Genomic DNA, 25775 nt, shown 5'->3' with positions numbered 1-25775 from the left:
ACCCTGATCAACAAAACCACAATCTGGCCAACACAAGCCTTTCAAAAAGGCCCTTGACCTTTTGATAAGGTGGAGATTTTCTTCACACACTTAATTTAAAACAAAAAGTAATTCTCTGTAGGGCAGGTGACTGCCATTAGCCCCACAATGTCCAAGCAATCTGATAAAGCCCTGACCCCAAGCAGCACATCTAAGCCTTCCTTGCTTACCCTGCAATTTCAGCCACAGACACCAAAATGAAACAACTGCCACAGTTCAGGCAGAGTTCAAAAAGAAAGGTGTTGTTTCCCAAAGGTCAACTATATCTGCCCTCTGGCTCAATCCAGCTCATAGAAACAGCTTAGGAATCACCTCCTAGGTAACTACATGCTTTAACAAAATCATTGTTCCTGAACAAGAGAGCTAAAAGCCCTCCTAAGCCCACTGCAGCAAAAATACAGTTTTTTTTACACATCTCTTTACCATTTTCTGGATTTCAGCTTTGGGGGTGGGTTCCTTGGGATGAGGAAGAGTGCTCTCATGGGATGCATGTCACACAGGGCTGCAAAGGAAACCACAAATTATGGAAGGATGCATGTACCCCCTGTGACCTCACTTCCCACTTCCAACATCACAGCATCTGCCCCAGAACCCCACCAGGAGGCAACCAAATTCACACTACAGCCAAGAAATCAAGTTTCTGAGTACACCGAGATTTTCAGGTAAAAGAGATTCAAAAGAAAGGCTGCAAAGCAAGAACAAGTACAACTTTCTTAATATTTTATATATATACAACTTTGGAAGGACATAAAAAAGCTCATTTTTCCCATACACAAAAGCATGTTTGCACATACACAGAAATTAAATCTGAGATTGAAATATTTATCTAGTTATTATGTCTGGCTTCTCGTTTCAGATAAATGATAAGCTCCATTTTAACCAAACTCTTTGCCACATTTTTCATGGCATATGAGAAAACTCAGGAAGAAGAAAAGCTGACCGAAAGCACAGAGCTCACAACCTGCCCTGTGGCACAGAGCAGAATGACAGAGCACACATTTCATCCATCTTGTGCTCTGGGAATGGGAGCACCATTCCCAGGTCACAGATTCCACCCCTGCATTTAGAAGCCACCTTCTCTCCAGCCCACTGTACTTCTCTTCAGGGCTACTGTTGGGGAAAGCTGAAGTTATGAAGAACTCAGGAGAAAGCAAATACCATCCTCAGGGACTTTGAATGGAATTCTGAGTTCTATCTGGCAGGGAGAAATGTTGAGGGTAAAAGGTTTTCCTTCACCAAATAAAGCTACTGAATGACAACTGATAGGAACTACATGGAGGCTGATTTCTTATAATATTTAGGTGTTCAGCAGTGATGCTCTTAACAGAAAGGAACTTAAAGCATCACAGAGCCCCTAGAAGTGAGAAGCTCTGGTAAAGCTTTCCCTACTTTCTATTAATTTCTCAGTCTGCCTCCACCTATCATTCTCACATTTGGTTCTGGCTTTGACATTTTCCTTGGTGTGTTCAATAGTACATGATACAGTGGCAATGAGGGTCAGAAGTCTGGTTTCTAGCTCTGGGTCCCAGACACTGTTGTACTACAGTAAACAAAACACAGGCAACAGAATATCATCCACAGTATTTCCCTGTCAAAACCAGGGAAAACATCAAATACATGAGGAACTGGCACGCAAAAATACAAAGTCTCTCCCAAAGAAAATTCCCAATGGACTTATGTCTCAGGACTAAGCTTCAGTCAGGCTAAAGTGCTCCTGAACTCCAGCTGGCTCCTGCTACAAACCAAGTCTGATGGGAGAGCAGCCAAGTGGGTTGTTTAAAAACAGTCTACGTGCTCTCAGGCTCAGGCCAGAGTTTGATGGGTTTCATCTCCCTTGCTCTCAGCAGATACCCCACACATCCCATCTGCTCTGCAGGAGCTGGGCAAAGCCACCAGCCCCCCATGCCAACAAGAATGCACCCACAGGTCTCTGCCTGACCTGCAGGAGGCTCTCTGGGGGAGTGAGGGGGCAGCAGGCTGGGAAACTGTGGCAACCTGCTCTCAGGCTGTGTGGTCATGGATCAAAACCATTACATGTGAGTAAATGCCACATTAGTCCCAAAATCTGTCAGAAACAAGTCAGTTTCAGAGTAAAAAAAATAATAACCTTTAGGCCTACCTTCTTTCACTGCCACAATTTTTTTAGTGACCTAAACCCAAAGGCACTCCTGACAATATTTTCTGCTAACATATCAATCACTTCTGCTTAGCTGTATCCACAGGCAGCAATCAACAAACTGATGCTAACAAGAGCTTTAAGAAAAGAAGTTTTGTTTTCCCAGGAAATAAAGGCAAGGAACCAAAATACAGATTGTAAGAGTCTAAAAGGAAGAAGAAAGCAAAAGAGTCCAATCAAGAAAAAGTCACAGAGTATTTATAAAGATGCAGATAGAACCAGAATTCTGTGCATTAGCCAAGCATGAGTTATTTTAGCAGAGAACAGCCCCACCTTTATACCAAATCACTTACGAGGAGCTCCTTCAGCCATTTCAATAGCAGTGATTCCCAGGGACCACAGGTCACTCTGCAGGAAAAGAAACAATACTCATTGCAGCTTGCAGCATTCAAGCTTGGTTGTTGTATGCTTGTTTGTTTTCTTCTTGGGTTTGGGTTTTGGTTTTTTTTACAGTTTCCCTAGATTTCTCCTGGATCACGTTGTTTTACTTGGAGTGAAAAATATTCTGCTCCCTTCCCAGTCCCTACTGAGCTTTTAGGAAACGTGCTAATAGCCAGAAGCTTCCTATTCCCCATGCAACTCTGATCCATCGTTTAAGCAGCCAGCCCCAAAATGAGACCTTCTGCATTCAAAAAACAAGAGCCAGACAGAATATAGCAGGCACTGTTTAAATATATGTCCTAAATCTGTTCTCATGAGGCAGCAAGACACAGCAGTGCCTCACCCTTCTCCTTCTGGCCAAAAACTATTCTTGGTTTTAATGCTTGTTTCAGAGCAGTCATTGCTGAGTTTCTACACTGATGGAACAAGAATTGTAGTCAGGCCTTGGGGTCTGATTTTTTCTGTACAAAGTCTCTGGTCACACATTTTTGGCATATGAGAGAAGAGTGCATTGTGCAGTCAGATTTATGCCACAATGTATGTTCAGTTCAGTTAACAGAGTGGAGTTCTCTTTATCAGCTGATCTGGATCCCAAGGGCCAGGTTTTGATCATGGAAAGTAAATCGCAGCCACCTTCAGTGTCTGTAAAAACTTCACACGTTTCCACTTGATTAATCATGTACATTATTTCACTATTCTTTGTATCTAAATGTAGCCAAATGAGAGGCACATGGCCAAACCAACTTGCAGAGCTTCTCTAAAACTTACCTTTAAAAAAAAACTGACTGACAGAAAACCATCAGAAGTTAGAAGGAATAAGCCATTACATGAATAGCAGCTCATGCCCAGCCCAGCACTCTAAATGCAATTTTATCAACACAGCCCTCCCAGTCCAGCTGCTCTGAACTCTTCACACAAGCTGAAAGCCAGTTCACATCAAAGTTTGTGGAGGGATTCAGCAACAAAACTGGTGGGGATTTCACAGATCCACAATCCTGACTTGTAATTAAGTAAATGACTGAAAATAAAGAGTCTTCAAGGGGTAGTACTGCAGGTTTTGAGGACAGTGAGAGAAACATCCAGGCTATAAGGAATTTTGGTTTGGAGTTCCAAAGCATGAGAGGCAGACAGGTGTAAGGGAGGATGACAGCAGTGTTTGTAAAGCTCAGTGTGCATACAAACACATTTATGTGGATATATTTGTACTAGTTTTGTCTTGTTTATTTGTTCTGGGTTTTTTTTGAAGAGCAAGAAGTTCCAGAGCAGCTTCCTGCTACTTAGCCCTTCCTATCAGGTGTAAGCCTCTGTGGAAAGACCAGCTCTGTGCCACCTTCTGAGTCACAGCACTGTTTCAAAAGTGCTTCCAAAACCCTCTGGTGATCAGTTTTAAACTACCATCTGCACTATCTGTTTGGGAGCAGACAAACTAGGATTATTACTGAAGGCAAAGAAAGCTCAAGAATTGGAGCTGCACATTCTTTATGATTTTATTTTCTAGTAAGTACACATTCAGAGAAGGAAATAACTGGGGACAGGGAATGAAGACAAGAGATTAATTTCTTGAGGTTTCAGTAGAAGATTTGTATGATATGGAAAAGTTAAAATTCTTTAGTCATGACTGACACACACAACATGACCTCACTGGGCCAGAAAGTCTCAGCAAGGGAGAATCACAGCCTCTGAATCATCAGGAAATGGAAGCAGTAACAGGATCTTCTCATAAATATTGCTGAAGCCACAGCTGGAAGGAGAGGTGCAAAGTGGCAATGGAGAGAGCGCCTGAACTAAAAGAGTGACTGCAGGGTCACCCACAAGATTCCTGCCCAGAAAACCATCCCTGGAAAACATGCTGCATGGCAATGCCCACAACTGAAATACAGGAAATTCCCTGCCTCAGCCACCCTGCCACTGACCAGAAACCATTCCAGGATGGGAAACCACTTCCAGTCACATGCTCATGAATGAGCAAAGGGATACTAATTACTGCCAATTAACTCAGGATTCACAGCTGAGTACAGAGCAAAAAGCTCTACCACAGTGTGCAGTAATTTGCCATAGTAATATTACACTACTTCAAGTATTCCTTGGAACTCCTCTCTTCCTTTCTTTTCTACCCAGACCTGCAAACTCTTAGTACTTTTTTTAATTGTAGAGAAGTTCATGAAAGAGCATTTAATGTACTAAAAATTCAGAAAAAATACTCACAGTGAAACTTCACTCTTAAAAAGAGCTGCCACCCACATAGTACAAATACTTCTGTTTGTACAGTTGTAGTATTATTGTGGTTTATAAGGCAGGAAGCTTGAACTTTTCAGATGAGCAGGATTTCAGCAATAACCCACACGTTTTCTTACCTTATGGAGTGTTTCACACTTACTCTGTAATCATATGTAGAGTCTGGGTTCTCCTCACAAGCAATGACCTCGGGTGCCATCCAATACGGGGTGCCAATAAATGTGTTTCTTCTCCCAATTGTCCTGTCCAGCTGAGCACTTACACCAAAATCCACTGAAAAGCCAAGAGATAAAGAAATTAGCAAAAAAGTTGTATCCACATGGTAGAGTGGGTGCTTGGTCACTTTCATACTGTTTAGAGCATCAAACCTTTGTCCCACAATATATATGAATATATATATGTGTATATATATATACAATATATAAAATCTGAGCTCCTCCAGCATGTCTTATCCAATAGTTGAGATTTAACTGGCTCTTTTTTTCCCTTCTTTTTGACAGAAGAAATAAACAATGCTAAATTATTATTTAAATTATTATTTAAATTATTTATGAGTTATCTAGCATGCTAAATCTGCCTGGTGGGTTAGAGGAATTGCTCTACAAGATATTATGGAATAATTTATGCTTAATTTAAATGCTACACTGAGTAGGACTCAAGGTCTTCAACTAGACTGAAAGAAAAAATAGTATCTACACACAAGGCCAATTTGGATGTATCTAATATAGTCACTTGTGGAAAGAACCATCATATCACTTCATTCTGAGGTGTCTGGAATAAATCCTTCCCTACGTTCATACATTATCTCAGAACAAACTGGAGAATCTACTACTTTATTCTCATCTTAGATCATTATGATGAGTGAATCCTGTGGTTCTCTTTGTGCTGAAAAGGGTGGTACTTTCATAAGGACTGCACAGCAAAATGGCTTTGTTCACATATGAAAAGGGTCCATACAACCAATAATTATGTGATTGTATTTCTCTTTGAACAAAACCCCAAAATACAGTAATTGCATCCACTGGGATAGCTCTGGAGTAATATTCACAGAGAAGACAAAGAAGGGGGAAAGAGAAGGACTGAAAGGACACAGCCCCGTGGTTACCATCAAGGAGCAGATTTTCTCATTGATGTTGTCTCATTGCAGATTATCTGCAAGCCAAAATCATTTGTAGTGCTATAATTCCATGTGTCTGCTTAGCAAACCTTCTCCAAGAAGTTGGAGTTGACCTTTGGGCTCATTCTGTGCTTCTGATGGGAAGTGTGCACTCTCACACTGAGGTGGAACAGAATTGAACTGAGAACCTCTTGACTTTTGAGCTTCTTTTCCTTAAGACTCATGAGCTAAATCTCTCTGGAAACAACTTTTTTTCCCTCTTTTTAAAAATCATTATATTCAGTAAATCTGTTTCATTTTTACCCAGAGTTAGAAAGGTTTAACTGTTTTGTCAGCCATGTGAAGAATGGTGGAAGTAGTAATTACACAAGACCATAAAAACACACAACACCCCCATCTTACCTGTTCTAAGAGGGAACAGCTGACAATTAGTACATATGATTTAGAGACTACAAGCAAAATCCTGCCTTCATTGAATTTGACAGCAAAACTCCCTTTGACTTCAGTCAAGCCACAAGGTTTAATCATAATGAGATTTTTTACTTGCTCCAACCAAGCATGCTACCCCACATCCACAAGCCATGGTTATTACTTGCTGTTTTCCAACTCTACAGTGAATTGTTTTAGTTAAAGAGAGAGGGACTGTAAAGATCATCACAAATAAGAAGTGTTCCCCTTGAGATTTCTTCTTTAAAACACTTGCCTGTGATGTCTTTCCAAAACATGAAAGACATCTCAAGAGAGATATGTACTTGAGTTTAGTTTTAGGAAGTCAGAAGTTGTCAACACTGACATGTCACAGTAATAAAAGGAAATGAGTAAACCCTCCAACTTTTCTGAGAGATGACTGTTATTCAGTGGTAACCCTTACACATGAGTAATTCCACTTATTGCCAGGTTTATGGAAATCTCTAAGACTGCTTCCTTTAGAAAATTGGATAAGCAAAATTTGTTCCCCCAACTTTTACACTCTGGAAGGCTTTTGCATGGCAGGATCCTCTGTGAAATCCTGGTGTTGCTGTGACATCCTGGGCTGGCTCTGACTGCCTGCACTGCCCTCAGGCTGTGAGGGACGCCCCTGCAGAACAGTTTACATTTCACTTTGCACAGCACTTTACATTTCCAACTCTTTCTACACTACACACACCTTGTAAGCACAAGTATTAATGACACTTGGCACACATCCTGCACTTAAGTTACTGAAAGTTCTTTCTGAGTCAAAATGGAAATTTTAAATTTTAACAAACAGGTTTCTAGCACACATTTAAGGAAACTTACCCAATTTTACTTCTGCATTTTCTGTGAGAAGAACATTCTGCCCTTTAATATCTCGATGGATGACATGGTGAGCATGAAGATGTGCCAATCCCTAAAAGAAAATCAGATTTATTCTTTTTTCCTAACATTACCCTGACTATGGCACTGTTGACTTTTTACACTTTTGCCCTTTTCAGTCTTTATTCATAAGGAAAGTCCTTTAGATGCTACTAGCAACATTTTCAGGGAGGAGAGAGGACAGCAACCATAAGTTTAATTCTCTTCTTCACCACAGGCCTGACAGTGGTGCAGCATCTCGCGTGAAGAGATATGTAGCAATATTTTAAATTATTGTAGCAATATTTAAATTAAAGTGTGAAGAGAACGAGGTAGCAATATTTTAAACTTCTCTCTCAGAATCAAGGGATGCTCCTTACACTCTATGCTAAATGCAAACAAAAGGGAAAAAGAGCAAAGCAGAATGCTCTGTATGAGGACCAGACAGCATCTGGCTGGTTGTAGTGGCCTAAATTTTGCATTCAACAAAATGGGAAATTCAGTGGTAAATGGACTAGAGAAAGTTAAAAATACCATGTCAGACCTCTTTTTGAATGCAGCAAATATTGTTTTTAATCAGCTGATATTTGCTGTCTTCTCCTGCATTTCAAAATTGCCCACGGTTGAACTATCAGTGACATAAAGGAACACACTGAAATAATTCATTATAGCAATCCAGGGATTCTTCACTCACAGCATTTAGCCTCTCTAATATTAATGGCTTCAAACAGAGCTTCCACCCAGCTTGTAAATTTTCCAGAAGGAAGCACTGTCAATCCATGTGCAACTGGGCCATTTTGTCTTGAAACAAGCATGATTAAATCCAATCCCTTGTTTCACTAACATGCTGTTACAGTTCTCAGTTGCATGAGCATAAACAAAATGTTTTAGCATCAGTTGCTTTAACAGAGACATTACAGCCACACCAATGAGGAACAACCTGACCACGCCACTAAGGTTTTTTCTTTTGCAGAAGAACTGCCCACACTCTCCAGATACAATGATCATAATCCTCAGGTAGTGCCAAATCCCTGCAAGAAGGCCAATACTCTCAGCTGAGCACATTTCTCAATTGCTGTGCCCCAGAAACAACGTTTTACCCCTATTCAAGCATTACTTCAGCATGCCAAGTAAATTCCAGCTCCCAGAATATGCATTTATCTTACATTATTTAGAAAAGATGTAAAACTCTATTATAGGGAAGACAGATCAGTAACTCTGTAATGGGTTTTGAATTCAGAATGACTGGCTCCAACATCACATTTTTTTCCAGGCTAGTTCATTAGATTACACTTGGGAATTGTTTTATCCTCTGCACTTTCCAGGAAAAAAAAAAAAAAAAAAAAAAAAGAAAGAAAGCAGCCCTAAGCCTGCATAGAATGAAATATAGCCACAAGATTTTCTTGGGGAATACTGTCCCAGCAGGGCCACCTTTAAGATTTTGGAATGCTGTTTAGTCAGCATTGCCTCTAACAGTGTTGAAAAGAGACCCCTGAGTGTGTGCAGGTAAAGGAATTAGGGACAGAAAGATCTTGCAACCATGAACAGCTGAAGCACTGAGCAGCAAGATCTCTTGATGTGGAGGGCAGACATGCTGAAAACAGAAAATTTATTTCCTTTTCTAGGTGCCCAGTGTCTGGAATTTCAAAAGATGGCTATTTGCCGTAGGAAAGAGGAATTTTCTGTTCTTCATACAGAAAATGGGATTAGCTACAACAATATGGGATGTCAAACAGCCATCATGCTGGCTCTCAGGGCTCCTCTGAACTCAAGGACCACAGCCCACGAGCCCCATGGATCACAACCTTTAAACAATAATGCTCATTAGTGACCTATTTTAGCAACCAAAGGCTTGGAAAGGCCTTTTTGTTGCAAATGAGCAGCGAAGCTCTGCTGGCAGGACTCACCCTGAGAACCTCTCTGCAGATGTAAGCAATCCAGTCTTCCTTGAAACAGTTCCCTTTTGTCTTCTTCACCAAGTCGGTGACAGAGCCTGCCCCGCAGTACTCCATCACCAGCTGCAGGGACACAAACACACACAGGGCACCTTTACCCAGCCCTGCCAGGCCAGGGGAGAGCACCTGCAAACACCCACTCCCACCACAGCCCCGCAGGGCAAACTGCAGGTGGCCTTCCTGGATGACAAGTGACTTAAAATCTCATTTCCTGAATCACCCACACTGCTCAATAAATAAAAAACCTCACTAGCACTCCTCTCCCATTGCAGGGGTTTTTTTTTTGTTTTTTGGGTTTTTTTAAATTATATACAAAATTGGAGAAGCAAGAGTTAACAGCACTGAAAAACACGGGAATTTTTCAAAAATTTAAAATTTCTCATTTTGCCGCAACGCTTCAAAAATCTTGCAGCCAAAATTTGGAGGATTCATTATTCTGCTTTTCCTTACTGTCAATTCCTCTGCTTCCTTTCTTTTTCATTTGAAAAAAGGAGAGGAAAGCAACAAGAACGAGAGAAGGCAAAAAAGACAAGCTCTTTCACTTCAGTAAAAAAAATTAGAGAAGAATTAAATTCGGAAAAAAAAAAAAGGGTTCAAGCAACAAATCAGAATGACAGCAGCAGTCACACAAATCATAACATACTTTATGCCCATCCTCAAAGGAAATCATAGGGATGGAAGATGTCTAGGGAGCAGTGATTTTTCTCTTTTATATGTTATTCTTCAGAACAATGACTTCAGAGCTTCACTGAGACAGAGTCCAAGCCAAGCATGCTGGAACTCTAAAGAAGGGGCTGTAAATCTGATGAGCAGAAATGACACTGAACACTTACCCAGAGCTGATCATCTTGGCCCGCAGGACTTTTCTTTACAAAAGCCCCATAATATGTAGCAATATTCCGGTGATGGGAGTACTTCTTCAGCATGTTTATCTCCAGCTTGATTTCCTCCTCTTCATTCTGTAACAAAAAAAGAGAGCAGGAGGCTCATAGGGGACCAGAGCTCATGGAGCCCAGAGCTGCAAAGCAACCTCTGTCCTTGGGCACTGTGAGCAACCTGGTCTGAATCCATGGCTGACCCTGCTCTGAGCAGGGACCAGAGTTACCCCCAGATTATGAGAGTGCAGCTGAGAGATGGCCCTTAAACTGACAACTCAATCACCCTGATCCATGGGGCTAAACCAATGAATTGCTAGGGTTTGACCTAAAGAATCAAAAATGTCCCCACTCACGCATAAAAATTGCACATTGTCTCCTCAGGGAGCTCAGACAGTTCCTATTACTCCCCCATTTATGGCTTCTGCATGCAGTAATTGAGTCTCGGAGAATAACCAGATTCAAACAAAAATAAAATTGTTCCTAACACTCCATTACTTAAATACTTGGAAAAGCACTGAGTGCACACATCAGACAATCTGTCTTCCCAGTCCTGTGGAGGGTCCTGCTGGGAGGAAACCAAAGCCAAGCAAGAGGTGACCTGCCACAAATCAAACCCCAGCCTAAGCCAGGGTTGGGATCCCCTCCTTCCTTACAGCTGTGAGCCTGCCCTGTCCATACCAAGGCTTCTCCCCTCCTAGCACCAATCCATCCATGAAGCTCCTGGCATGCTGGGGGCTAGCAAACCCCAAACATCATCTTCCAGGCACCAGCTGCCTGTTTGCCCTTTGTTTCAGTCTCGCCAGGGCAGACGTCCTCTTCTGCCCATACAACGTGCACAATAAGACAACTAGTGGAAGTGCAAGTTTTAATAATTATGTTAGAAGGAAATGCCCTTTTTCAGAGAGAAATGCCTGATTTAGAAAGGCTCCCTCAGAGCTGGCTGGCTACGGTACACAACACCCAGTGAAACACACCCAGGTTTTGCCATCTCACTTACTTTAATAGGAAGTGAGTGTATAAGATATCCTTTTATCAGTTAAAAGGAGTACCAAAAACTTGAAAATTCATTTTCCTTGCTGTAAAACATCCCAGTCAGCACTTACTAGCCGAAGGGGAAAAAAAAAGAAGAGGCAGCAAGAACAACTCAGCCCCAAAGGACATTTTTCTGTGCTTTTCCCCTATTTTCCAGTAGTTTTGCCATTGAAGCATTCTTTTAACTACCATACTGGCCTGCTTACAAAGCCAGACACATTGACCTTTTTACCTGGAGCAACACATTAAAGCTAAATGACAGGCTAAAGCCAAACTCCCTCAGGAACAGGCATATGATGTGTCTTATTAAGCTTGACCACACAAAAATCATTCCCAGCAGAAGGGACCAGTAAGTTTTTCCCAGTAACATCAACACCCAGGAGACACATTACCAGACCAAAGGCTAACAGTGCTAAGCCTTCAGAGATGTAAAATAACTCTAGTTGAAGCTAAATAGGCCATTTCAGGTTCCCTAATAAGCTTTGTTGAACATAGGCTCTCAAGCTGCACACATTATAATAAATAGTTAGTTTATCTTTTGTTTGCAGTTAGGGAGAAAGAAGGACCCTTAATCCAGATGCAGCCCTGGATGTTGCATGACAATTAGTGAGGCTGAAGGGGAGCCCATCGCAGCACCTGGAGTGTCCAGCAGAAATGGGAGCTGGCTGCAGACAGCAGGCAGGAAACCCTCAGGATTCTCTGCACATGGGAAGAGCACAATCAGAGAGAGGTGAGAGCCTGAGGGGTACAAGGCTCTGCTCCCTTTGCAGCTCCAGACAGTGCATGAGAAAGGGTGGACACAAGCAGAGAATCGGGACATGAGAACTGTCATCCCGGACCTGACCACAAGGGTTCTGCCATCTACACCAGCTTCTGGATCTTTAGGGAAGAAGGGCAGAAAGCGGAACAAACAGGGAGGATTCCTTTCTTCCTCTGCTGTCCCTCCTGCATTCTGCCCACTCCTGCAAATGTGTGGAGGCACAACACCCATCTTTGGTAAAAGCCTTCTCCAAATTACTTAAATGTGAAGGGTTTGGGGTTTTTTAACTCTGCCCATCAGCATGAAATTTGCCCTGGTGGAGCCCAGCTCCCTGCAGTGCCCTCAGCACCAGCCTGTAGCTTTCACAAAGTTCCCCTTGGGGAGCAGGCAAATCCCAGCCACTTCCTCATAGCTGCTGCCTCTTTTTCAGCTCTTCATCCTTTACCCAATTAATTTCCTGGATGTTGGAACCATGCTGGCAAAGCTCTTATCCAAGTACTTTCTATTCCTCTGCAATCTGATCTCCATGTTTTTAAAACAAAACAAAGCCTGTGTCTTTCCATGAACACAACCTGGGTACCCCACAGGCTCTTCCACATCCACTGGCAAGAGCCAGAGGAGCTCACAGGGGTAATGTGTATCTAGGACCAGCAAAATGCAATTCCTGCTTTCTCTTGTGGTTTTATTTACCCTGAAGGCAGAACCTGATCCCTCCCTGCACCTGTTTCTCCTTCCCTTGCCTATCCTGGCCTGCAGGGCCCAAGTACCACTGCCCAGCACAGCTGAATGCCTTGGGGAGACAGGGAAACATCACTTGGAGCAGGCAGCAGGCTGAGCTTCAGGGGCTGGGCAAAGGGCCACACAGGACAGCAGCTGGGCATTCCACAGACCAATGCACTCTGGCTTCCCAGTGCCTTGGTAAGTTTGGATAAAAATGCTCTGTGCCATGGAAAGCCAAGGCAGAAGGGTAAAGGTGAGTGATCGTGCCCTGTGGGCCGTGTCATGAGGAGCTGAACCCAGACCTGCTGAGCCTCAGTGCCACGTACACCTTTCAAGCACAGTGACCAGGGACAAAAGCACCCTCAGCTTCTCAGTGCACACTCAGAATTGCCACTTGCCACCAGCCCTCTTGCCAGCATCACCAGCAGCCCCTGTCCCAGGGGTCTGCTCATAAATAATGCTGCTGAAGGAAAGGAAGCAGCTCACAGATGTGCAGGTGCACAAAGCTGTTTGCTTCACAAACCAACACTCCTGGCACAGATGGCTGCGTGCACAGAGATGACAGGTTCATGATCAAAGGCTGTTTTTGAAGATGTGGGCCTATCTGCAGTGGCATTAGAGCTAGAAAACACACTCCTCAGACCACAACTGGAAACGAGATCATCAGCCGATAAATACTGCACCAAGGGACCCCTTAGTACTGGGGCAGGTCGAACAACAAGTTTCACATTTAAATGTTATTTTGCTCTCTAGAAAGAATGAAATCAAAGACAGATGGAGGATGATGTGTTGGAGAAGAGCTCTTTGATCACCTGCACTGCTGGCTGAAGAGACAAGCAGCAAGAATCCAGTCTCTCAGCAAGCACTCTGCTTGTCTGGCTCTGTCAGAAAACAGGAAGCAGAGCCTGCCTGGAGAGGCACATGAGCACACGTTGCCATCAGCTCCCCTTTAACCATTTCAAAGGGCTCCCCCCACCCCCGTGCAACTCAACACAGCAGCACTTCCTGACAGATGTCCAAGGATCCCACAATGACCACAGCATCCTGCTGCTGCTCTTAAGAAACCAGCCTGGGGCTGCAGCTCGTGACAGCAAAGGGCAGATTTGCTGAGCTCTTGGAGTGCCCCAGATCCGAACAACCACAGGTGGAGCTGGGCAGGCAATTTCCAATGAAATGACTTTTTACTGGAAAAAGGAACCCTGAAGATTTGGTGAAAGAATCAGAATCTTTTGGTGAACAAAAGTGGCAGAAGTAGCAGAAGTGACTGCATCCAGACATGCCAGTGCCCTAGCAGCAGGAACACAGCCAACTCTGCACTAGGAAAGTGGAAATAGGAGCAGAAAGCCCTGCACTCACCCTGTGCCAAGCCCAGGAAGCAGGAACACTTGAGCACAGTTGAGCTGGAATTGTTCAGGTTTCAGTGAGGGAAGAGCAGCAGGGCAAACCCCTTTGGGCAGTTGCAGTAACATGCTCCTCACCTTCCCATGAAGGGTCTCAATGTGAAAAGAGCACAGCCTGCTATCACTGCCCTCAAGCAGGACAGGCTCCCCAGCACAGTGTTGGCTCTGTCCCCTGCAGCAAACCAGACCTAAAGAGCTTTGTTTTGTTCTCAGAATTCTGTAAGCAAAGTATGGTAATTCCTAATGCAGGACCATTTCAATTTTGTTTCCAAATAAGTTGTCATTACTGGATGCTGCCAAACCAGACTTCTAGAAAACTCAAGAGGAAGAAGCAGGGACTCTCCTCAGCCTTCTTGGGGCTCAGGCTAATGTGGTCTCAAGGAGGCAAGCTGTTCCACTACTGGCTGTGCTCTTAAAAGGAGATACAAAAGCCAATATTGAGGAACTTGCTCAACACCCTGTTTCAGCACTGACACCCATTTATAAATGTGAGTAACACAGTGCCAATTAAACTGTCTGCTTCCCTCATCTGTCAAATCACAATAAAAAACCACTACATTTGCATTTCTAACATGATCCTGCTTGCTGGCTGTCAGGGCTCTAGTCTGAGCAACAGCTGGCATGTGAGGGGATAGGATGTGATGAAACACAGCAGAGGCAGTGCAGACATACAGGAAATCTTTTAATTGCTATCTCTGAAAGTAGATAATCAACTAGAAATAAGCAGGAAGAGACTTCTTGTCTTTGATATTATTGAACACCAAAATATATGGCAATGTACTCCCTTATTGCTTTGTCACAATTAGTCAGCCACACTTAAAAATATGGTTGTGTTACCACCACTCAGTACTTTATAATACACAAACTGGTGCTCAGGAACCATGATTTACATCAGTGGATCTTCTTTCATGAGCTGTCTACCTTCTCATTATCTGATTATTTATTTTTCCTTGCTGCTTAACAATGGCCTTATTATTTCTGGTTTTGCACTCACCTCAGTAACATTCATCACTTTGATTGCTGCCAGCTGCCCAGTCTTAACATGGCGACCCTGTTAAAACAACAGAAGACACTGTGTAAAACATGTAGGCAAACTGAATACATCAACAAATTAGGCCTCTAACAATCAGGTTTGACTAATTACTTTCAATCATGTTCAAGGCAATGTTCTAGTTGGAGGTGTCCTTGCTGCAAGGGGGTTGGACTAGGTGACCTTTACGAGATCCCTTCCGACCCAGACCATTCTATGATTCTACATACCAAACAACCTTCCAGTGACACAAAACCACCAAGGTGAAGTTTGGTGATGTGTTACCAGAGCCACACCCTTACTGTGCTCTGAATTTAACAGAGTTATCTCTTCCTTTCAGCACAAAGGAAGCAGCAGCGCTGGGAGAGCTCGGTTCTCACAGCACAACACGGCCCAAACTCACAGGCCTCCATCTAACTTGTGTTCCACAGGTGATGCCAGCCCTCAAGCTCCTCTTCCAGGAAATCTCAGCACAGTCTCAGAATGTCCAAACAAGCCACGTTCCTGTCCTGGAACATCCAGGAGCACACATCCATGGCTGAGTGTGTTGGGAAGCTGGAAGGCATTGGGGAGGTGGCTCTGTCCCCACCTTGACCCCGACATGTCCTGGCAAAACTCTGGGTTCCAGTACATCAATCTGGCAACCTCTATGAGGCTGCCAAGAAACTAAAGTTTTATGCATGCGTTTGTCCTTTTTTTTTTAATGATTTTTAATGCTTTTTACTTCAAAATGCTTAGTTTTTATAATTCTTAATTCAGTTGAGTTAACTACATCTCAGTTAATATCTCAGCTACTTCCCCAAAATCATGCAAGAGCTTTGAATTTAAAAATGTCATTTTCTGTGGTGGTGGGGAAGAACTAACCCAGGACTTTGACTGTGTGAGTGCCTACACATGTCCACAGTTCCTCATGGAATGCCCACACCCCACACCTCACTTTTAAATAACAGACAGCTGGTAACTCCACACTAGTAATAGGCTTGGTTTTGAAAACACAGCTAGGTAAAGGAAGGTAATAGGAAATAAAGCTATTAAAAGAGCAAACTTGCTACTGGGAGTGACAAAATGTGATTCACAAGAACACCCACACGTGAATTTTGCTGTCAGCTGCAGTTTCTTGCTTTGGTGAGGTCAAGCTGCTCAAAGATACCACAGATGAAGCCTTTCACCATGATAACCAGCACTGACCTCACACTGGAAGATAGTATCAAAAGATTTGAATAGACAGTGAGTTTGCTGTACATCCCAGCTTATCACTTCCATCAGATGTTCAGAAATGGGTTTGAAGCTTTGAGACCACAATTTTATTCCCAAAATAGAGGTGCCTGCAAAGCTGTATATCAAAATAACTAACTGACGGCAGTTAAGGAAGCCACTGGAAATCAGGAAATCAAATATGAAATGCTGCAGTTTGCAGACAAAATGATTTGCAGGTGCAATTTACACCCACAAAATTAAAAGCTGGGTTGATGTAATTTAAAAACCCAGGTTCTATCTGCACAAAAGTGCACACAAATGTTATTTCTAAGACTAAGCAATTTTGCATCAAAGAAAAATGATTTCTCATTCTCAGGCAATATGTCACAGTCATGTTCTCTTTTACAAAAAACTAAATCCTGCTCAGTTTTTTGTGTATTTAAAGGTGTCCTCTTTCCATGGAAGCACTCCTGGGACTGCAAAGCATTTCCTCATGAAGTAGAATGATGGGATTTACCCATCAGCAGAGAGCTCAGGAGGAAGACAAACAGGGCACCCTCTCCCCAGGCCCCACAGGCCTTGGTGGGTTGTGTGGATGGGGTGTGACCATGCCAGCCCAAAGGATGCTGGTGTTGGGTCAGCATCCATCCCAACGCTGGTCAGCAAGTTCAAATATAATCAGTGAGTACTAGGCTAACACTGCACTTGAACATTCATCAGAATAAGGGAGAGGGAAAGACTGGGCATTCAGTCCTGGTGTCAAAGCATAACTCCTGGTCAAGTTGTCCCTCTGTGTAACAGGTACTGGTCATTTTGCTGCCACAGTAATTTCCACTGGATGCAAAACCTGCTGCTCTCGCTTATCACTATAAATGTGAATACTAACCGCACCCCCAAAAAAGTTTGGAAAATCTTATTTATGTGGAAGAAAACAGCAAGTCCTTTTATTTTATGAGTTGTGATTCACCTTTCTTAAAAAAAAAAAAATGTCCCTGTTAACTAAGATGCACAACTCAATCCTGCTCCTGCATTAAGGCACAGACTATGACTGTGCTGGCAGTTCAGAACAAAAATTACAGATTTCTCAGTATTGGTCTTTTAAACTGTTTGGAGTCAATGTTCCTTAACATCTCTAGAAGCAGTAAACATCCTGAACCCAGCCCTGGGCTTCTTGCTGAGAGACAGAGAGTAATGCCTTAGCAAGGGAAGATTTCAGTGCTGTCCCTTATTTTTTCCATTTATCAATGAATCGCAGAGGTTAGCCAGAGTCCATGGGAAATCTCACATTGCTGCTTCTGCTGAAGCTACTTAGTTGAGCACGTGTGAATTGTTTTGAGAAAAGTGGTGTTTTGATTTTTGTTTAAAGCTTCCAGGAGCAAACTGGCTGTTTTAACTTTTTCCCAACCGAATGAGATCAGCTGATTCATTCACTTCCAGTGACAAGACATGCTGAAGTTCATCCTTAGTGATTTAATCTGAGAAGAACAACAGGTACTGCCCTCCCAGCCCTCTGCTCACTCTGCCTCTGCCCATCCTCTCCAGATCATTGCAGTTCAGCCTGCTGTGATTCCAGATCCTCCACTGCACATTTCCCCAGAAACTGGGCAGAGGGCTGGAATGGTCTGTGGGCTGGTTTCCCTAATAAAAGGTTTAATCTTTCACCCAAATGCTCAGTATAAGAGCTATGGAGAATGTAGTGAAAACATCCAACAACCATTTGCAACACCCATATTCCCACTAAGGAGTACAGCATCAAATTCTATCACAGAGCTTAGACATGAACAATTCTGAGGCTCAATGACTTTCTAAAATTGAAGTTCCACCCTTCATTTTGATGAGGTATCCAAGCTGGAAAAAATTCTCCCATTAGCTTTGAGTCCAGCTAAATTCCTGGTCTCCTCCAGAAAATATTTCCGCATAGTCTGCTGCAGTTGCCAGTTACTCACTACAGTAACACTCAGCAAACCTGAAGCCAGCACACACATTTTTCAAATCTACACACTGCTCATTGCAGCCAGACTTGTGGGAGATGCTTGATGCCAAAGATCTGGTTCTGATGAGCTTCAACCCTGCATTATCACTGCAGGGAGAGGTACATGGAACAGGGCAGATTGCTCAGCGTTATTTCTGTTGGATGTGTATTTATCTTTTCACCTTAGATAAAGGAACTGCTTATCTACGTCCCTCACTAAGGGTCAAGGCACGTACTTTTCTATTTGCATCCAACAAGAGTGTCAACATTAGCAGCCAGCTATTAGCTGATAAAGGGGCTTTACATGATTTAAGTATATTTACAAAATGATGCATTCAGTCACGTACAACACCTTTTCCTCTTATGTTCCAAAAAAAATTTTGGACAGTCCCTGGCTTGGGCCATGATTACAAGAAGAGACCCAAGGTCCCAGTGAGTTTATAGGGCTGCAAGTCACAGGCAGAGAGGTTGGTTTGACAGCTTCCCTCCCAGATCCTGCACGTATCTCTCTTCCTGGAGGTGGGAAACAGCTCCCATCAGCTTCCCTCCCCACCTGGGATCCGACAGATTGGAGTGGGCAATTGCAAGCCCAGACAGCAGAAGGCAGCTGTCCACTGGAGTGCTGCACACCGTGCCAAGGCAGCCACGGCTGCCCCAGCACAGGCTTCCTTTCTGGCTCTCATCAATGCTCACGTGTTTCTGGGCCTGTCTGGGGGAGCTGTCCCCACGTAACCGCAGCAGGAAAACGTGCCTGAGAAAGGCAGGGACTGCCTGCTGCAGGACACCAAGGCAGCACAGAGCTGGGGCACTTCACACACCAGAAGTCCTTGTTCTTGTCCCTGTCCTTGCCTTCTTTTCTGCAACCAGAAACAGCACAGAGAGTCAGGTGCCTGCAGGCAGGGACACCTCTTAAAAACCAGAAGACTTGGACACTTAAAGTTTGCACCTTTGTGCCCTTATGAAGGGCCATTTCATACCAAACACACTCTGCTATCAGGCACAGACACCAGAATTACCACAAGAATAGGGGACTCCTGGCTGACCCATCACTGCCTGCCTATGTAATCCTGAAAACTGCTAAATACCACAACTTTAACTCTTGGGACCTTCTCTGGATGTTCAAGACTTGCACTGTACAGCGAGATGTGGCTGTTGGAGGTGCGGGACTTTGGCAGACAAGGTGCTTCTCCAGCAGACATTCCTTATGGGATAGCACATGCAGCCTGTGGCCACCCGCCCTTGGGGAGCGAGGTGAAAGCACAGCTGTGTGCTGCAAGCTCTCACCGAAAGTGAACTCGAGCAATCAGATTTCCCGTTCCAAATGCACTGGTGAACTTTGAAGTGTGAGCCCATCTGTGTGGCCCTGCAGGGCAGGCAGCCTGCCAGCTCAGCCCTGTGGGACCGGTCCCCACCCTTTCGCCCCTCTCCATCCTGCAAATACAAGAAAAGCCTTTAAGAGATAATGCAGGGAGTGAACAATGCTCTGTGCAGGGATCCAGGAAACCCTCTGTCCTATTCCACGTGACCTTAATGAAGTCATGATCCTTCTGTTTCCTTTCCACCCGCATAGGACTCTTCTAGTCAGACCCAGCTCTTCAGAAGGGATGAGGGATGTTTGCTAAGCCCAGCCCCAGAGGCAGTGGGAACAGGAGCTCTGCCAGTTCACACTGCAGGCAGGCAGGAGCAGCCTCCCATGCAGCTGCAGCATGCTCCCCAGTGGGTCAGCACGGCTGGGAGAGGAGAACCCCAAAAATATAAAACCAACAGATAGGCTGCTCCTATGCAGCAGCTTGGACACAGCCACTGTTGTGCAGTTAAAGGGTCCTCATACAAGCATCCTGCTGTCCCTCAGGGTCTTTATGATGTTAACAAGTAGTCAGGGCTTGCACACCTGGGCTGAGTCACCTGAGAAGACAATATTTAGGTGAGCTCTATCAGCAGGAGCAGTCCACACCTCGCACAGTCATGGCTGGAGCTCTCCAGCTAAAAATACAGCAGCAATGCAAAACATGAAAGGACCTTCCAGGAATATATTCCAAGGAAGAAGTAATTAAGAGCTTATAGCTTGTTTTTGTTAGTTAATGGCCCAAGGCAAAGTTCAGAGTAAGTCATGCACTGAATACTAGCTCTGGATATCAGGAACGATCCATTTCATCATAGGCTATGACATGTAATCCACGTCAACTCCGATAGTTTAAAATCCCCCAAAAACACAAACACAGAAAACTGCACAAACCCCCTCAAACCACAAATGCCTTGGGCAGATGGACAGATGGGCACCAGTTTCACAAAGTCTTTTTATTTTTTTAAACGCCCCATAAAGACCTCAGGACACCAGCCAGGTGGGAGCACAGCTATCATTTGGATTGCAGCTTCATCCTTTTAATCACAAACTCAGGCTGCAGAAAGCCTCCTGTGATTGCCATTATAAAGTTTTGGTGCTTCCTGCCAGGGAAAGCAAAGCACATCACCCAAACACTGCAAAACACCACCCTTGTCCTCTGCTGGCCAGTGCTGAACAACAGAATTAGTAACACACTGCAGATAACCAAGACAGGCTCCTCAAGATTTATGTGGTATTGGTCTTTTTTCCTCCTATATGCTAAACTCCACTCTGTGATTTTTCTAAGAAGTCAGCTAAAACTTATCACTTTAGGTATAGACCATACAAATAAGTCAAATGTTATTTCACATATCCCAGAACTTGGGTTGCAAAATACCATCAGCACTAAACCCTAAAATGTCTGCATGTAGATATATAAAGAATGGAAGTTAATTAGTAACATTCTGTGCTCTTTAAGACAAAGGCTGCAACAGTTATGAAGAAATATTAGGGATATATATGATCTATAGAGGGATTTTAAATTATTTTTAAAATCCTAAAATGTTACACTGAATTCCAAATTAAAAAAATGTAATTTTGTAAAGTTTATCACATTTACATAGTAAAAATGTATCGAATATTCAGTGAAAAACAAATTCTTTTCCTCACAAACATCACCATTCTATTTATGTGCAGACCATGTCATTTTATCCCTCCCACTGCTTTTCTCTCCCCCCTCATATCAGGAGTGGGAATGTAGTTGTGCTCACTCAAAGTGAAAATATTAGTTTTATGAATTTTTCCAAATGAAGTTTTAGACGTTTCAGGGGTAAGATGTAAAAAAAAGAAAATCAGGAAATTCACTAAGAGCCCCTACTTGTGTCACATGATTAAAGAAACAAAAGAAATTATCACTGTAAATCATAATGCCACTGAAGATAACTAAGTTGGCAGTGGTATAGGAGAACTTCCTCTATACTAAAATAGCAACACATTAGCCCAGAGAAGAGATTAGAAAGTACAACCTTCACCAGTCACTTAAAATTCTACCCACATGCACATTGTCTAGAAGGGAGGGATGGATAAAGGTCATTTCAAAAGGACCAGATCAAATCACCTTGATCTCTGGAGGAAAACAACAGTTTTTCATCCCCACTGTAAATGTCTGTACCACAGCCCTCCTGAACTGTAAAACCCAAGAGGCACCAGAAGCAGTTTTTCTGCCCAGGTTTTTTTTATCCTTTCAGTTCCTATTTCCTCCCATTGTATGAGTGGAAACACAGATTGTTTGCTTTGCCTAATGTTTGTCTGTGTCTGACTGCAGACCAGTGGGAAAAGAAAATGAAACAAAGGAACAAATTCAAGCTCTTTCACAAACACATATTTGAATATTGACATTTTTTGCAATATCAGTATGTTCACTTGCTCGGATTACCATCCTCATCCAAAACATGAACCACTCAAGGCTACTGCATGCTTGTATGAGAAAGGACTAGGGACTGATGTTTTGGGGTACTGAAACCTGCTCCCAAATGGGTCATTCTCACTGTGATCAACAAGATCAAGCAAAGCACCAAGCTTTTTTGAAAATACCATTCTAGCCGTAACACAGAGAGGTTTGTCCTCTACTGATTTGACATGGGTGGTGTCTGCAGAAGAACAGCCCATGTAATCTTCTGCAGCTCCATGCTCATTTGGAGGGAAGTTCCCATTCCTGTGGCTTCTCCTTGCTCAGCTCACATGCAGACATGATGCTTTACACCTCCAACTGCCACTTAAAGTTTCTGAACAATGTGAGCAATGTGCAAGGCGGAGAGCAGGAAGGAGCAGGAACACTTCTCCCAGGGCAGGTAAAACCAGGGAGGGCCTGTCCTGGGAGAGCTGCAGCCCACAGAGCACCTTGGAGGAACAACCTTCCCCCGCCACATTTGGGGGCAGCTCTGGAAGCAGAGCTGCTCCTGGTGAAGGACCAGACTCCCACTGACTCTGATCAGGTCCAGTTTCCATCTGGTGGTGCTTCAGTAGCATCTGAGGGGATGGCAAACACCAAAGCTCCAGCTCCTCTCTGTTCAAAAGTCATCCAGGTGTTGAGTTTAGAGGGACCTGCTGCCAACACAGAAAGAAAAGCAACATTTTGGGGCCATATGTGGGTCGAGTAACTCAGACAGCAGCACAGTGAGTAGGAGAAGAGCTCTGAGAAGCAGCTTGTGCAGTTTTCCCATCTTCCTCACACTACATATACTGGGACATAAAAACTGATTTTGTTGAGCCTAAATATCACTACTTGCACAAGTAACAGCCTTGCTATTCATCCTGGGCTTTGCCATTTGTCACATGCCTTCACATCTGTCGCTACACTCTCAGATTTCCAGCCTCAGACCCCGCCAGGGCCTGCCACCCCTGTCAGGGCACAAAGGCTCTGCAGACATGGGATTCTTTCCTCTTTCCATGGGAGTTCTGGCCTGAGGACACTGGGCTGGTGGGGTGTTCAGGACAGCACAGGACAGGGGGGATATGGGGTATTTGAAGTCCCAGGGCTCCTCTTGTTGTGAACAGGAGGGTTGGAAGAGCCCTGGCACAGAGCCGGTCCCACAGAGCACTTGGGAACCCAGTGGTGACTTACGACAGCAAAGGCCTGCTGCACCAGAAGTCTATTCATCCAGAAAAATAAACAATTTTGGAATAGCCTCAGCCTTTGGAAGGCTCCCACTCTGCAGAACAGGAGTTGCTGAGAAGCTCAGGCTGGGGTGAGGTATAAATCCCCCCAGCCCGGTGGATTTTTGCTGCCTGACTCACACACATCCGTTTACAGAAATGCAGGGCGCTACAGAAACCTGCTCACAGCACATCTCTCTCTGCTGGATAAGGTCACAGGCAGCCAAGGGTGTGCTGCCAGCCCCATCCTGCTGAAAGGAAGTCAGGGCTGGGCTGCAGGAGGTCAGCTGATGGGTGGCCAGGATTTTGGAGCAAGGATCCCTCAAAGGAAGGGTTTTTTGGCTCGCCACTGCTACAAAGCTACAAAGGTTAAGCTGCACACAGCAATTACAAACCTCATGTTAGGAGAGTCATCTTTTAGCTTTTACAGTAATGTAGCTTTATTAGCCCTCTATCCCACATAAACACAACCTTGTGTGCACATTAAGCTCTTAGCATTTACATCACTGAACTTTTAAAGATCTTTCAGCATTCTTGTAAACAGCAACTGTTACATAGTTGAGTTTTCTCTTGCATGTAATACAGAACATGGACACGGCTCTGCACAGGTTAAATCTGTGTTGTTGGGTTTTGTTTTTTTTTTTTAAAAAGGCTTTGAGGCAAGCAGGGTACACAGCTGCAAGCTCCAGCCTAAACAATGAACAGCTACAGCAACCTTAGGGGTGATTTACTTTCCCATTGCAGTTCTGGGGGTGTTTTTCTCACACGGATTGCAGCACCATGCAGGTGGCTGTGTCCAGCTCACACACCATGGACAGCCCAGCACTAACAAATGGCATTTCAAGGGTTTCTCCTACAGCCTCTGAGTCCTGCCTTCAGCGTTTCTGGGCCAACACCCTCCCTATGACTCTGTTCACCTGAGGTGAATCCTGAACTCAAAACTCTGCTGACTAATACTGTCAAGTTCAGAAGATCTGAGGTTTGCCTAAGGAAAGGTCATATTCTTTACACACATACCAAACTCCTCACAAAGCATTTAACTGAGGAGGGGGAAAAAAGAGCATTTAATTATGCCTTTTCATTTGGCTCTACCCAGTGAATCCTCTCCAAAAATTAAAAGGGAGTTAATGAACACAATTAGTCTGTGAAAAAACACACAAGCCTCCAGATCTCTGAATTATTTCTGTAAGAGATGAGCTACATGGCACTGATCTCACAGCAGCAGTCAATTCCCATTTCCTTCCAAAATCCTATTGGCCAGATGGTCCAGAAAACTCAAGGGAAAATTACTTAAATGTTTGGAAAGGCTTTCAGTGTTAAGTTAGTCTCCAAAATGAAACCAGACTACCCTTTTAATTAGTCCTACAAGTGAAGTATAGCTTGCTTTTCTAATGAATTTAAAAGAGAGGAGATTCCAAGTTCAAAACCAAAAAAAAAATCTGAATTCATGAGGAGCACTGGTGTTATTTTTTTCTAAACTGATCTAATCAGCTTTGTACAGCAGAAGCCTGGCTGGCAAAGGTTCTCCTCTCAAACAAACTACAGGTCAGATGCACAGCAAAAGTTCCTGAACAGCTACAAGCAATTACAGCTCAATGCTTCATCTTCTCAATTTCTGTATTATTTGTAGGGATTGAAGTCAATCACAGCAGGGTAGAAATGAACAGTGAGGTCTTGAGAGGAAGAAAGAAATAACTACCCCTGCAGAATAATTTCAAGAAAATGGCTAAACACATTACAGCTGAAGAACCGCAGAGCCTTGAGCAATGCAGCTCAGCGTAATTACGAGCACACATGAAGCAAAAGCTGCAGTGAATCATTGGAAGAAGTGGTCACAAGAGGTACCAATAATTTCCTGAAATTAACTACTTAACAGCCCTAACTGGATTTTTGAAACTCTCATCTCTTTGCCTCGCCCTGTTTAAACAAGCCAAATTAATTCTGTGCAGGGCAAGATGAAGCAGTGAACTGCACAGTGAGCTGTGTGTGGGTGAAACAGCCCCAGAGCCCCAGCACAGGCTGGGGGCCCTGCCCTCCTCCCATGCACTGCTGCCTACCCCTAACAAGGGTTCCCTGCAGCCCTTCCCACCACCAGCTGTCCCAACCATGGCTTGTCCCAGCACCGAGGTCCTCACACCCACTTCTGCCCCACTGAAGGCAACCAGACAACCTTAATGATTCTATGTCCTAAGGAGTTTCTGCTGTTGAGTTTATCAGAGCTGAGTTATCTCATAAAGGGTCAAATTTCTAAAACAAACCTCACTTTAAATGAGAAAAGAGTGTATATTCAATGGTTTCCCTGTTGGAAAAGGTGTGATTGCGCAGATTCTCTCACAGGTTTGAGCCAGAGCTTGTGACACAAGAAATAAACCTCAGCCACGGCTGCAGTGTGTGTCCTTGTGTAAAAGGACCTCTGACAAGGCACTGCAGGGCTGCCACCCAAAGTTCACAGCCCATGGGAGATGAGGCTCTGCACAAACCCACAGATGGAAACAGGGAGCTCTCACTGCTCTGGCTCTCAACACTCACTCATGGTCCAGGTGTAGGATGGAGGGCATCGCCCTCACTCGGGTTTGCCAGCTGCTCTGCCA

General features: G+C 43.9%; 1 protein-coding gene across 3 annotated transcripts in view; it reads right to left on the bottom strand.

Moving 5' to 3' along the window:
* NRK (Nik related kinase) overlaps positions 1-25775 on the bottom strand; it is an 85904-nt gene that overhangs the window by 43790 nt on the left and 16339 nt on the right. For all 3 annotated transcript variants that reach the window (XM_026791888.2, XM_014265273.3, XM_005484422.4), the window contains exons 3-9: positions 15002-15058; positions 10051-10176; positions 9170-9280; positions 7227-7317; positions 4974-5104; positions 2509-2563; positions 463-541 (exon numbers count right to left, since the gene is read on the bottom strand). In XM_026791888.2, the coding sequence (XP_026647689.1) occupies positions 463-541; positions 2509-2563; positions 4974-5104; positions 7227-7317; positions 9170-9280; positions 10051-10176; positions 15002-15058 (650 nt within the window). The remainder of the gene's footprint in view (positions 1-462; positions 542-2508; positions 2564-4973; positions 5105-7226; positions 7318-9169; positions 9281-10050; positions 10177-15001; positions 15059-25775) is intronic.

This window comes from Zonotrichia albicollis, chromosome 14 (assembly GCF_047830755.1).
Source record: "Zonotrichia albicollis isolate bZonAlb1 chromosome 14, bZonAlb1.hap1, whole genome shotgun sequence".
Classification (NCBI taxonomy): domain Eukaryota; kingdom Metazoa; phylum Chordata; class Aves; order Passeriformes; family Passerellidae; genus Zonotrichia; species Zonotrichia albicollis.
Note: the sequence above shows the minus strand (reverse complement) of the source record. Positions and strands in the feature narration are given on the sequence as shown.